The 14,980-nt window shown below is 49.3% G+C and overlaps 1 protein-coding gene across 1 annotated transcript in view; it reads left to right on the forward strand.

The window, feature by feature from the left end:
- CFAP97 (cilia and flagella associated protein 97) overlaps nucleotides 1-14,107 on the forward strand; it is an 83,483-nt gene extending 69,376 nt beyond the window's left edge. Inside the window, exon 6 of the mRNA XM_030191497.1 lies at nucleotides 13,577-14,107. Within this exon, the coding sequence (XP_030047357.1) occupies nucleotides 13,577-13,614 (38 nt within the window). The 3' untranslated portion in view covers nucleotides 13,615-14,107. The remainder of the gene's footprint in view (nucleotides 1-13,576) is intronic.
- Nucleotides 14,108-14,980: the final 873 nt, after the last annotated feature.

Consider the following 14,980-nt stretch of genomic DNA (forward strand, 5'->3'; position numbering starts at 1 on the left):
GGATTCCCGGACAGCTTAGAGGGAACATTGCTGTTTGGTCATCCTTCTTCCATGGAACAAGATACATAGTAACATAGTAGATGACGGCAGAAAAAAGACCTGCATCCAGTCTGCCCAAGAACACGTTTTCTGCTTTGGAAAACTTACTTTGATCAGAAGGCTCAGTCAACGTTTTCTCTCTCAATTTTTTTTCTATATGTCAGCCTGGTCAGTGGAAGGGCCTGGGATCTTTTCTATCAAGCTTTCTTAGTTGCTGGCAGGGGGTGGTGAGTATAGGCCCTTTAGAGTCTGTTACTTCCCCCATCCCTGAATTGATCTCTTCCTCCCTTGGGGGAGCCGGATCCTTCAGGGGGAGGAGAGTTCATAATTTTTAGGTTAACAACTCTCTTCCTTTATGGGAGAGGGAGTGTGCTGTGCCTTTTCTAGACCAGTTCATGCCTGCTCCCCCCCCCCCCCCCCCTTATTCCTTTCTCCCTTTTTTTTTTTTTTTAAATCTTCTTATCAGTCCCATAGGGACTGTTCTGGACGGAAGCAGATCCCGGGGCAGCCTGCTCTGTTGGACTGGGGGAAGGGTATACCCTGGGTGGTGCTCAGGATTTAGCTTCAGGGGAACCAGGATACCTCCTGGGAGACAGATGCCCTCTAATCCAGAGTTTCTGTAAAGTTTTGGAGTTCCATTTGAGCACGTTTATTTTCCAGAATGAGGGAGGTCATTTGATGCAGAATACCTCCTCCTAGAAAACAGGTGCCTTCCACCAAAGGAGGCACTGGTTCCTGTATGCCTAATGCTTGACAGCTATTTAAAAATAAATAAAAAGTCACATTAGCCATTAACCCCGGGATTCTATATAATGCAACTTGTTATGCACAGAAATCCAGTCGTATTCTGAATTTGCGCACGCAGCATAATTAGTTAACAGGCCAATCAGCACCGATAATTGGCATTAATTAGAACTTGTGCAGTGGCCTGCTTTAAGCATATTCTATAACGTGATGCGCGTAAATTCTAAGTCGCATAGTTGGAAAGGGGGCAGGTTGTGGACATTTCTAAAGTATATATGCGTGGTTATAGAATACACCTGGTCTGCGCATAATTTAGTCATCTGCATTTGTTTTATTTGACGTAACTGCCCATGACTATATTTATCGCACAGACAGGTGTTCAGTGTATTCTAAAAAGTATGCCTAAATTTAGATATACTTTAGAGAATACACCTAGGTGTATTTCATTTCGGCACAGATTTTTTTTTTAGGCGTCATATATAGAATCTAGTCCTTAATGGGATTTAGGAGAGGGTAGTCTGTGGGGGGGCTTCCTATTTCCTAGAGTGCTTGCCCCACCCCACGTGCTTCCCAGTGTAGTTGGAAAGGGGGCAGGTTGTGGATATTTCTAAAGTATATGTACGTGGTTATAGAATACACCTTCTCCGAGGACAAGCAGGCTGCTTGTTCTCACTGATGGGTTGACGTCCTCGGCAGCCCCCTCCATCGGAAAGTTTACTAGCAAAGGCCTTTGCTAGTCCTCGCGCGCCCATGCGCGGCCGTCTTCCCGCCCGAAACCGGCTCGAGCCGGCCAGTCTTCTTTCGTCCCGCGCTCGGTACGGTCGTGTACGCCGTTCGTGCCCCAGAGAGTCGACCTCGCGCGTCCTTTTCGACGTGTTTTTGTCTTTTTTTTCCTTGAGAAAAGTTCGGGAAGCGCTCCGGTAGTATTCCGGAAGACCCTTTCGGGTTTTCTGCCTTCCCGTATTTCTTAGTTTTTGCCCCGTAAGTTTTCTTTCGTTGTCCGGGGTAGGCCTCTTTTGGCCTCAGTCGAGATTTTTCTCCCTCTAAATTTTGGTGCTTCAATTTTCGCCATTTTGGCTTTTGATTTTGCCGGCGTGATTTTTCCGCCCATGACATCGAAGCCTTCCAGCGGCTTCAAGATGTGCACCCAGTGCGCCCGGGTAATCTCGCTCACTGATAGGCACTCTGCGTGTCTTCAGTGTCTAGGGGCCCAGCACCGCCCTCAGAACTGCAGTCTGTGTTCCCTGTTACAAAGGCGGACTCAGGTAGCGAGATTAGCCCAGTGGAACGTTTTGTTCTCGGGCTCTTCGTCGGCATCGGCACCGGGAGGCATCGAGTGCATCGACGTCATCAGCGTCCGGACCATCTTCCTTGGCTGCCGCTCCATCGACTGCATCGAGGCATCGGACCTCTGCATCGGCGCCGAGGCATCGGGCGACTGTATCGACGTCGGTGGTACCGAGACTTCGGCTGCTGATGTCGTCGGACGGAGGTGCATCGTCAGGAGTGCAGGTGAGGGCTGTCCATTCCCCTGCTGGTGGCGGTGAGCCTTCGGGTGGGTCTCCTCCTACCCTGAGGGCTCCTGCGGTACAGCCCCCCCGGGATCGACCCTCTTCGGTCTCGGCCCCGAGGAAGCGACAGATGGATTCTACGTCCTCCTCGTCGGTGCCGGGGAGCTCCGATGACATGCTTCGGAAGAAGTCAAAGAAGCATCGACACCGGTCTCCTCCCTGCGTCGGCACCGAGAGCTCTGGGTCGCCGAGGGATTCGGCACCCAGCAGGCATCGGCACCGAGAGGACCGCTCACCCTCTGTTCAGGAGGTGTCGATGCGCTCCACTCTGGACAGCCCGGAACAGCCTCCTCGCCCGGAACAGGTTCTGGCGTCGACGCCTGCATCGACCTCTCAGCCTTTCTCTGCAGCCGCTCTAAACGAGAGCCTCCGGGCCGTTCTCCAGAGATTCTGGGAGAGCTGTTGCGCCCTACCCCCTCCGGTACCGCGGTGCTTGCGCCTCCGGTACCGTCGAGCGTGGCGCCGGCTGGCCCATCGCCCAGGTTGAGGGTCCCCGACGTCGGTACCGCGTGCGGTGCCGACCGCGGCCACCTCCCGGAAGGCTCCCCGACTACGTCGGCGGAGGGAGCTTCGCCGATGCGGGCGAGGGAGTCTACCTCTCGACGCCCCCACCGTGGACGGGGTTCCACCGAGTCGAGCAGGGCGAGGTTGCAGACACAGGTCCGTGAACTTGTGTCTGACACCGAGGGTGAGGCCTCGTGGGAGGAAGAGGAGGACCCCAGATATTTCTCTGACGAGGAGTCTGAGGGTCTTCCTTCTGATCCTACTCCCTCTCCTGAAAGACAGCTTTCTCCTCCCGAGAGTCTGTCTTTGCTTCCTTTGTCCGGGAGATGTCTACGGCCATCCCCTTCCCGGTGGTTGTGGAGGACGAGCCCAGGGCTGAAATGTTTGAGCTCCTGGACTATCCTTCTCCACCTAAGGAAGCGTCCACTGTTCCCTTGCACCATGTCCTAAAAAGACATTGCTTGCGAACTGGACCAAGCCACTAAGTAATCCCCACATTCCCAAGAAGATCGAGTCCCAGTACCGGATCCATGGGGACCCAGAGCTGATGCGCACCCAGTTGCCTCATGACTCTGGAGTTGTGGATTTGGCCCTAAAGAAGGCTAAGAGTTCTAGGGAGCATGCTTCGGCGCCCCCGGGCAAAGACCCTAGAACCTTAGACTCCTTTGGGAGGAAGGCCTACCATTCTTCTATGCTCGTGGCCAAGATCCAGTCTTACCAGCTCTACATGAGCATACACATGCGGAACAATGTGCGGCAGTTGGCGGGCTTCGTTGATGCTCTCCCCCTGAGCAAGCCAAGCCTTTTCAGGAGGTGGTCAGGCAGCTGAAGGCGTGCAGAAAATTCCTGGCCAGAGGAGTTTATACACTTTGATGTTGCGTCCAGGGCCGCTGCTCAAGGTGTGGGTGATGCGCAGAGCTCTCAGGGCTGCGTGCCGCCGACCTGAGAATATACTCCAGCAGCGATTGCGGACATCGCCTTGCCGTGCGGACAACATTTTGGAGAAAAGTCGAGCAGGTGGTAGAGTCTCTCCACCAGCGGGACAGCCGCATTCGACAAGTTCTCCCCGCACGGCAGCCGTCAGCCTCTACCTCGAACAGGTAGAAGATTTTCGGGGGAAGGGAAGACTGGTTCCCTATGCTTCTGGTAAGCGTAGGTACAATCCTCCTTCCCGACAGCCTGCGGCCTAGGCTAAGCCCCAGCGCGCTCGCTCTCGTCAGCAGCGTGCGCCTCAGCAAGGCCCCGGCGGCTCCCCAGCAAAAGCAAGGGGCGAGCTTTTGACTGGCTCCAGCAGAGCATAGCCGACACCCAAGTGTCAGTGCCGGGCGACCGGCCGGTCGGGGGGAGGTTGACAAGCTTTTCACCAAAGGTGGCCTCTCATAACCTCCGACCAGTGGGTTCTGCAAATAGTCCGGCAAGGATACACCCTCAATTTGGCCTCAAAACCTCCAGATTGTCCACCGGGAGCTCAGTCTTACAGCTTCCAGCACAAGCAGGTACTTGCAGAGGAACTCTCCGCCCTTCTCAGCGCCAATGCGGTCGAGCCCGTGCCATCCGGGCAAGAAGGGCTGGGATTCTATTCCAGGTACTTCCTTGTGGAAAAGAAAACAGGGGGGATGCGTCCCATCCTAGACCTAAGGGCCCTGAACAAATATCTCGTAAAAGAAAAGTTCAGGATGCTTTCCCTGGGCACCCTTCTCCCCATGATTCAGCAAAACGATTGGCTATGCTCTCTGGACTTGAAGGATGCCTACACACACATCCCGATACTGCCAGCTCACAGACAGTATCTGCGATTTCAGTTGGGCACACGCCACTTCCAGTACTGTGTGCTACCCTTTGGGCTCGCCTCTGCTCCCAGGGTGTTCACGAAGTGCCTAGCTGTGGTAGCAGCGGCACTTCGCAGGCTGGGGGTGCACGTGTTCCCATATCTCGACGATTGGCTGGTGAAGAACACATCCGAGGCAGGAGCCCTGCAGTCCATGCAGATGACTATTCGCCTCCTGGAGCTACTGGGGTTTGTGATAAATTACCCAAAAGTCCCATCTTCTCCCAGTGCAGAAACTCGAATTCATAGGAGCCCTGCTGGATTCTCGGACTGCTCGCGCCTATCTCCCAGAGACGAGAGCCAACAACTTGTTGTCCCTCGTCTCGCGGGTGCGAGCGTCCCAGCAGATCACAGCTCGGCAGATGTTGAGATTGCTGGGCCACATGGCCTCCACAGTTCATGTGACTCCCATGGCCCGCCTTCACATGCGATCTGCTCAATGGACCCTAGCCTCCCAGTGGTATCAGGCCGCTGGGGGACTAGAGGACGTGATCCACCTGTCCACGAGTTTTCTCAAATCCCTGTATTGGTGGACGATTTGCTCCAATTTGACTCTGGGACGTCCCTTCCAAATTCCTCAGCCGCAAAAAGTGCTGACCACGGATGCGTCTCTCCTGGGATGGGGAGCTCATGTCGATGGGCTTCACACCCAAGGAAGTTGGTCCCTCCAAGAACGCGATCTACAGATCAATCTTCTGGAGTTGCGAGCGATCTGGAACTCTCTGAAGGCTTTCAGAGATCGGCTGTCCCACCAAATTATCCAATTCAGACAGACACCAGGTTGCCATGTACTATGTCAACAGCAGGGGGCACCGGATCTCGCCCCCTGTGTCAGGAATCCGTCAGCATGTGGCTCTGGGCTCGCCGTCTCGGCATGGTGCTCCAAGCCACATATCTGGCAGGCATAACAACAGTCTGGCCGACAGGTTGAGCAGGATTATGCAACCTCACGAGTGGTCGCTCAGTTTCCAGGGTAGTGCGACAGATCTTCAAGCGTGGGGCACCCCCTTGGTGGATCTCTTCGCATCTCGAGCGAACCACAAAGTCCCTCAGTTCTGTTCCAGGCTTCAGGCCTCCGGCAGACTAGCATCGGATGCCTTCCTCCTGGATTGGGGGGAGGGCCTGCTGTATGCTTATCCTCCCATCCCTCTGGTGGGGAAGACTTTGTTGAAACTCAAGCAAGACCGAGGCACCATGATTCTGATTGCTCCTTTTGGCCGCGTCAGATCTGGTTCCCCCTTCTTCTGGAGTTATCCTCCGAAGAACCGTGGAGATTGGAGTGTTTTCCCGACCCTCATCACACAGGACGAGGGGGGCGCTTCTGCATCCCAACCTCCAGTCTCTGGCTCTCACGGCCTGGATGTGGAGGGCGTAGACTTGCCTCTTTGGGTCTGTCAGAGGGGTGTCTCCCGCATCTTGCTTGCTTCCAGGAAAGACTGCACTAAAGAGAGTTACTTCTTCCATTGGAGGAGGTTTGCCGTCTGGTGTGACAGCAAGGCCCTAGATCCTCGCTCTTGTCCTACACATCCCTGCTTGAATACCTTCTGCACTTGTCTGAGTCTGGCCTCAAGACCAACTCTGTAAGAGTTCACCTTAGTGCAATCAGTGCATACCATTACCGTGTGGAAGGTAAGCCGATCTCAGGACAGCCTTTAGTTGTTCGCTTCATGAGAGGTTTGCTTTTGTCAAGCCCCCTGTCAAGCCTCCTACAGTGTCATGGATCTCAATGTCGTTCTCACCAGCTGATGAAACCTCCTTTTGAGCCACTGAATTCCTGCCATCTGAAGTACTTGACCTGGAAGGTCATTTTCTTGGTGGCAGTTACTTCAGCTCGTAGAGTCAGTGAGCTTCAGGCCCTGGTAGCCCAGGCCCCTTACCCAAATTTCATCATAACAGAGTAGTCCTCCGCACTCACCCTAAGTTCTTGCCAAAGGTCGTGTCGGAGTTCCATCTGAACCAGTCAATTGTCTTGCCAACATTCTTCCCCGTCCTCATTCCTGCCCTGCTGAACGTCAGCTGCACACATTGGACTGCAAGAGAGCATTGGCCTTCTACCTGGAGCGGACACAGCCCCACAGACAGTCCGCCCAATTGTTTGTTTCTTTTGATCCCAATAGGAGGGGAGTGGCTGTAGGGAAACGCACCATATCTAATTGGCTAGCAGATTGCATTTCCTTCACTTACGCCCAGGCGGGGCTGGCTCTTGAGGGTCATGTCACAGCTCATAATGTTAGAGCCATGCTGCGTCGGTAGCCCACTTGAAGTCAGCCTCCATTGAAGAAATTTGCAAAGCTGCGACGTGGTCATCTGTCCACACATTCACATCTAATTACTGCCTGCAGCAGGATACCCGACGCGACAGTCGGTTCGGGCAGTCAGTTCTTCAGAACCTGTTTGGGCTTTAGGATCCAACTCCACCCCCCGAGGGCCCTGTTTGGTTCTGTTCCAGGCTGCACTCTCAGTTAGTTGGTAAATTTTTTAGGTCAATCTCAGTTATGTCCTCGCCGTTGCGAGGCCCAATTGACCATGGTTGTTGTTTTGAGTGAGCCTGGGGGCTAGGGATACCCCATCAGTGAGAACAAGCAGCCTGCTTGTCCTCGGAGAAAGCGAATGCTACATACCTGTAGAAGGTATTCTCCGAGGACAGCAGGCTGATTGTTCTCACAAACCCGCCCGCCTCCCCTTTGGAGTTGAGTCTTCCCTTGAAGTGTATTGTTTTGCTACATACTGGACTGGCCGGCTCGAGCCGGTTTCGGGCGGGAAGACGGCCGCGCATGCGCGGTGTGCATGGGCGCGCGAGGACTAGCAAAGGCCTTTGCTAGTAAACTTTCCGATGGAGGGGGCTGCCGAGGACGTCAACCCATCAGTGAGAACAATCAGCCTGCTGTCCTCGGAGAATACCTTCTACAGGTATGTAGCATTCGCTTTGTCTGCGCATAATTTAGGCATCTGCATTTGTTTTATTTGGTGTAACTGCCCATGACTATATTTAGTCGCACAGACAGGTGTTCAGTGTATTCTATAAACCACACGGAAATTTAGGCTTATTCTAAAAAGTATGCCTAAATTTAGATATACTTTAGAGAATATGCCTAGGTGTATTTAATTTTTGGCACCGATTTTTTTTTTTTTTTTTTAGGCGTCATATATAGAATCTAGTCCTAAATGGGATTTAGGAGAGGGTAGTCTGTGGGGGGGGGGGGGGGGGGGGGGCTTCCTATTTCCTGGAGTGCTTGTAGTCCTATCCCTCCCCTCTCGCCCACCCCAGTGCTTCCCAGTGTATGTTATAGCTGGCGATGAGATCTCCTCAGGCTCAGATGCTTCCTAGACTAGTTTCAGCCAAGGCTAGGAGGTTTTATATTCCTTCCTGAGGAGGAGATGGGCATGCTGATGTCACCAGGAGTGGGAGAGGGATTGCCTGTCTGGGAGTCAGGATCAGAGGGGCATTGCTGTGCTCTGTCCTTTAGGGCAGAAGGATTGGGTGTCTGGTTTGAACCATCTCTGTTGTTTTTTCCCATTTCTATAGTCTCTCTAGTTCTAGGCAGCTATAGTGGTAGCTCAGTGATGCAGGTCCTCCGTTGCTGGGTCCAATATCCCCTGGAAAGGCCAAAGTGAACATCAGTATGCAGAACATGTCCATGTTTGTCTTATGCTGAACATAGCCATTTCAGGACAAGTGAGCAGCTGATGAGGCTTTTACTGGAGAAAAGTGAGGCAATGAGCTCCTTTTTTGGTTCTTCCATATTGCCTGGTTGCCGGTTCTGCTGAAATGCAATGGCACGTATATTTTACTGAATGATTATCCTGATATACCTTGAAACAGCCACAGGTGAAGTTCTGGCTACAGTCGATGGGATCCACAGTTATTTGTTGAGTCACCTTTTAAAGTAGGTTTATTAGTAATGGTTGCATTGCATAGTGCCTGAGCAGCTTTTCATGGAGGTTTTTATGCAGATGAAGTGATCACCTGATAAATCCTATCACGTACTGAAGTGAAGGTGGGGTGTTGAGGCGTTTTCCTCCCCATTGCTGTCATACTCTATGCAAGTTTTGCTATTGTTTAAAGTTTATATATTGAAATTTGTCAATCTTTCAGGAAAATTTGTTCAATTAATTGGATCTAGTTTGAGCCAGGTCCACAGTATTTGAGCCCATGTGTCCTGTTCCTGAATCATGTGGCTCCATGTTTAGAGTGCTCCTGGCTTGGGCCCTCAGCCTGTGGATAAGTTCATGGTGATCCTTCTGCATGTACCAGTTTATAAAGGAGAGGGGGCTTGATTGCTCTTTCATTGAAAATGACTTCTCCTGGACAGATTATCAGCTAGTGAATCAGCATGATGGAGATAAGTTATGCTAAGAGATCCCTTAGTGGGTTCTTCCATGTTACCTGGTTAGGCTAATCCTTGGTAGAACCACACTATTTAGTGCCAGCTTTTCGAAAGCTCCTGCACAGGGCAGACCGGTGATCTCGGAGAGGGCACACCCCCATAGCTTAAGGACATTGGCACAGCACACTTTGTGCTTAGGGTCAGGAAAACAAGTCTTCTGTGTGGCTTTGGAAAGGGATAATAGAGGTGTAATTGGTCAATCTGTTTATTTGTGGGGTATGTTCAGCTACTAGAAGAGATAGTGGTCTGTTAAGAAGCTCCTTCCTCTAATACTGGTTGGACCAATTTCAAAGGCCATAGTCGATGCTATTCAAGTATCTCTCTCCCTAGCTAGTCCTGAGTGAGATACCTCCCCTTGCCCCCCTGCTTATTACCTATGACTGTGTTCCAGCTATTCCTTTTTTTTGGCATCAGTTGAAATACACTGGGTGGTTTGACACTACTTAAGAAGAACTGTCTCCGCCCTCGCTGTAGGCTTCAGGGCAATGCTGGACAGGTAAGTCACAAGGATTAGTTTCAGCCACAGGCTCAGTTTCCTTTGCTGAAATTCCATGCAGAATGACATTTCTGGCAAAAAGGGTTGGAAATGACATCAGCAGACAATTCAAACAGATTAGAGGCAAAATTTCATGTCAAAGACCAAAAATAAAGCATTTACTCGCCCCCTGAAAGAGTATTAACCCCACAAATCAGCTAGCATAGAGAGAACAGAAAAATGTAGCGATATTAATGGCTTCCACATGAAGTAAAGAAGCTGATTTAAAAGAATTTGCTTTTGGCCTGAATAGAGGAGAAGCAGGAGGAAAAGCAAAGAACACCTTAACTCCAGAGGAGAAAAGCAGTGCTGGATGGAAATTATATCACTAAAGACAACTCTAGCCCCAAAAGCTGAAGGAGGAGTTTTGGCTGTAAAGGAGATCCAGGCAGATATGGGAGAATAGCGAATGGGAGAGGAGGAAAGGAAACTGGAAGAACAGGTAAAGTACCTAGTAAAGTTACACAAAGCATAAAAAGATATGAAGAATTTTAGCAGATATCAGACCCACTGGAGAATTTAGAAAAACTAATGCAGAGAAACAATTTGAGGACCAGAGTGGGTCCCTGAAACAGTGGAATACAAGGGCTGCAATGAGGTGGTGAAAAGGACTTGAGAGGAAGTACTGGTCTTGGGTCCAGTGAGGGGTATAAAGGTGAAACGTATAAGGTGAAACTGGATATGGTGCTTAGAGCCCTTGATACAATATGGAAAAACAGCCTGAGACATTTCCTTTTGGCAAAGTTAAGCAAAATAGGTCAATGATTGCCAGTAGACCGAGGCCCTCTAGACTTTTAAATGGGAAGGCAATAAAGAAGTGGTTTATGTGTGTTGCCTTCAGTATAGCATTTATGGTTATGATGTGACCTGCAGAGCTAAAACCAGCCCTGGATGCAATAAAACTGCTCACAGAGGTGGGAATAAAAGGCCTAATCCAATAGTCCATTGTGTTGGGGGGGAAATTCTGGCAGATCCAACAGATATAATGGCAAAAAGGTTATATGGCAGTCCAGAAGATGAACAGAAGAGAGTCAAGTGGAAATGAAGAAGTGGCTAACATTAAAGTATGAAGGATAGAAGTGATGGCCGCAGAGGGAAATACTTGTACAAGCTCCTATGAGGATACTAATATTAAAACACAGAGAGAGAGGTGTGAATGGGTAGCTGTAAAGATGAATTTAGGGGGCTGAGTGAGTAAATGGGGGATTGAAGGACAAGGGAAGATATCAGGAGGACAGTTGAGCTCTAAGAATGTAGAAGGTGCAGAGAAGGGGGTGGATTACCCTTCTAAGACCAGTTTTTAACCAATAGGGCATCATTGGTCCAAAAGAAACAAACCTTTTCTAGAATAATTATCATTCCTTCCATATTTCAATGATTTTCAATTCATAATGTTATAACATAGTGTTTCAATTTATAATGAAGCCATAAACTCATCTAATAATAATTCCAAATCATCGAAATATTAGAAGGAATAATTTTTGCTTCATCTTTGTTAGTGTTAAATACAAATAAAATAAAAAATACTTGGATCACAGGTTATTCCTTGAGCTATAATCCTTATGGGACCACACACAGAAAGGGATATATTCAAATGAACATATAAAGGAATACAGTTATATCATACTAGTAAAAAAAGGCCCGTTTCTGAGAGCAATGAAAGGGGTCTAGCAAGGTATTGTTTTCTGCAATGAATGTTTTGAAAGGGATTTTAGGATAATTGTGTTGTGTTGGTAATGAATAATTGACATTTTTGTATTATGGGAAGGAGTATGTGAGAGAGAGATGATATTTGGTTAGGGGGCGTGTGTGTGATGTCTGAGGCGGCATCACTGTGTGTGTGACACAGAGAGTGTGGCTGTGTGTCACAGTGATTGTGTGTGTGAAAGTGAGAGAGGGTGGGGTGGACTGGAGGGTTGGTTGCTAGTGTCAGTGTTTTTGTGGTATTGTGTATATGTCTCACAATGGCTGGTAGGGGAGGGTGGGTTGTGGAAGCTGATCTGAGAGGGTGTGGCAGGGGGCTTGGAAGGGGGGTTAGCGTTGGTTTTTTTTTTTTTGGGGGGGGGGGGGGGGGGGGGTTGGCCGTGTTGTTGCTGGCTTGTATTAGTGTGGTGGTGGTGTCTGTTTTTTTTTAATTTTTTTTTAATATTGGTTTGGGGGGGGGGGATGTCCCATGCTGGCGAAGTGGGATGAAGTGGTGTGTGACTTTGAGGGTGGTTATTGTTGGCAGGGATGATATAGAGAGAGATTGAGTGTGCATCTATCCTTGTGCATCTTCTGTGGTTTTGGGGGGGGAGGGGGCGTGTGAAAGATCATGTGTGTCACGGAGCTACATTGTGTGTGTCTGTGTCACAGAGACAGTTTGTGTGTGTGTGTAAGTGACAGGGTGGGGTGGATTCGGAGGTTGGGGGTGAGTGTGTTTTTGTGATATTGTGTGTGTGTCTTATAGTTGTGTATTGAAGTGATGTTTGGCTTTGAGTGTGCTTATTGTTGAAGGGGTGATATAGAGAGCGAGAGTGAAGTGAGTGTGCATGTGTTGCGCATCAGTGTATGTTTGTGTTATTTTTTTTTAGTGGGTTTTGGGGTGGAGGGGGGCGGTGGTTGTGGGTCTGTGTGTGAGAGTGAAAGATCATGTGTGTCACACAGTTTGTGTGTGTGAGAGAGTGTGTGTCGTGTGTGTGAGAAAGTGTGTCTTTGTGTGTGTCACAGTGTGTGTGTGTGTGTGAGAGAGGGTGGGGCTGTCAGGGTGTTTTGCGAGGGAATGTGTGTGTTTCTGTGGTATTGTGTGTGTGTGTGTGTTTGTGTCTGTCAATGACGGGGGGGGGGGGGGGGGGGGGGTCCGTGGGTTGGTGAAATGTGAGGGGGGTTGGAGGGGGGTCAGCGTTTGTCCATCGATTCCCCTCCCCTCTGTGTCCCGCGATTCTCCCCTCCCCTTTGTGTCCCGCGATTCTCCCCTCCCCTCCGTGTCCCGCGATTCTCCCCTCCCCTCCGTGTCCCGCGATTCTCCCCTCCCCTCCGTGTCATCGATTCTCTCCTCTTCTCCCCTCCGTGTTCATCGATTCTCTTCCTCTCCTCCCCTCCGTGTTCATCGATTCTCTCCTCTCCTCCCCTCCATGTTCATCGATTCTCTCCTCTCCTCCCCTCCCCTCCGTGTTCATTGATTCTCTCCTCTCCTCCCCTCCGTGTTCATCGATTCTCTCCTCTCCTCCCCTCCGTGTTCATCGATTCTCATCCTCCCCTCCCCTCCGATGTTCATCGATTTCTCTCCTCCCCTCCGTGTTCATCGATTCTCCCACCCCTCCGTGTTCATCGATTCTCTCCTCCCCTCCCCTCCGTGTTCATCGATTCTCTCCTCCCCTCCCCTCCGTGTTCATCGATTCTCTCCTCCCCTCCGTGTCTCTCCTCTCCTCCCCTCCCCTCTGTGACTCTCCTCCCCTCCCTCCGTGACTCTCCTCTCCTCCCCTCCGTGTCCATCGATTCTCTCCTCTCCTCCCATCCCATCCGTGTCCATCGATTCTCTCCTCTCCTCCCATCCCATCCGTGTCCATCGATTCTTCTTTGCCCTGCCCTCCCCTCGATGTCCCGCGTTTCTGTCCTCCCCTCCAGCACAGCATTCTGTTGCCTACTACCTTCAGTTGCTTTTGTTCGGAACATCCTGATGTCAGCTTGCCTCCAGCGGTCTTTACCTCTCACTGTTCCGCCCTCTGATGTCATTATGTCTTTAAGCGAGGGCTGGACAGTGAGAGGGAAGAGAATGCTGGAGACTTGCTGACGTCAGGATGTTACGAACCCAGCCAGCCAGCCAGAGAATGTTGGAGGTACAAATTATATAGATAGATGTTCATTCCAAAATAGCAAAGCATTGAAAATGTTAACCTTGAGTACCTTTGCTATCCAGCTTTTAAAAATGTATCAGAATTGTCATTTTGAATTTGCTGTTCATTCTCTTTATTTTTAATTTTTAAAGGACCACATAGAAGAGCAATCAAGTGCAAACGTGCGTAGAATTGAAAGGCCATGTTCTGATTCATCCAGTACAACAGTACTGACATCTAAGAAATCCACAAATGTCCGAGCAGCATGGATGTGAACTCTACTTCCATTCTTTATTTAAAGGTTTTTTTGTAACCTATTTTGTTAGGTTTCTACTGACTTGCTTTTGTTGCTTCTTGTGACCTTTATTGCTGTACCAGCATTTTAATCCTCTGTATTTTGGTGATTAAGTACATTGTGTTGTAACATTTTCATTTCAATCAGCATTTTGTCCCAGTTTGTATTTACAGATATGGCTGTATTTATAATAACTGGGAGAAATAAAATATAACTGTTTGCCCATCATACTCAACAAACACATACATAGTACCGGTTTAGCTTTCCAAGACTTGGGCTTTGCTCACACTTTTTTAAGTTATTGTGGTATTATTCACTGACACAGCCCTTGTCCAATTGAATTGGCCTTTTTATGATAAATAAAGCGCTGAGAAGCAACTGTGTAAAAGTAATAATTAGCCCTCTGTCTTTTTTTTTTTAAAGTAGTTATTGCTCTCTTCAATAAGAAAAAGACATATTGTATTATATTGTTGTTCATGCTTGCTTCTTTATTGAAAGTGAATACGTGTGCTTTATTACTAGATTTTCCATTATGAACCTGTTAAAGAATTCTATACGCACCATACATTGTGTAGTTTCTAAAAGCCCAAAGCATAAAATCTATCCTGTATTAATTGTCTGTTTTATTTTAAATTTAATTATTTCTGTAGATCAGCAATTGCATTATAACTGTACCTCACAAGGAACAGGTTCAGTATGGAGCACGTATGTAATGCTATTATATCCAAGTCAGTTTGGACTAGTTTAATCCAAAACTGGTGTGCTCTGGGGAGCAGGGGAGCAGTTTAAACAAATTGTGGTATAACAGCTTTTAAACTCTGTAGAGTGGATGTCAGAAATACTTCCTTCAAGGTTCCCTAATCCTGAATACTGCTGGAAATTTGCCCCCTGAATCGCTTGTAGTAAGCAGCACGAAGGGGCTTGAAGGTAGGGCTCTGAGGAGCAGTGTGAGAGGAGGATATTAAGAGTTTGGACCACAGGGGCCCTTGCCAATTTCCTCCACTGCATCTCCCCCCCCCCCCACCCCCCCCCCCCCCAAGCAACAGGAAGTATGCTTCAGAAAGGATGGGATATGAACGGGCCTTTAAGTGCATATGAGCTCAAAGTCTCCAATTGAGTTTGTTACTAGTTCTTTGCTGTTGCGAGCCTGGAGATGCAGCAGGAGAAAAGGGGTTTAAAAATTTGGATAAGTCAGACCAGGCCAGCAGTGGCAACAGCAGGAGGGGAAGGAGTTTTGTGGAGAATTTCTGGACAGGAGGAG

This window comes from Microcaecilia unicolor, chromosome 2, assembly GCF_901765095.1.
Source record: "Microcaecilia unicolor chromosome 2, aMicUni1.1, whole genome shotgun sequence".
In the NCBI taxonomy this organism is placed as follows: Eukaryota; Metazoa; Chordata; class Amphibia; order Gymnophiona; family Siphonopidae; genus Microcaecilia; species Microcaecilia unicolor.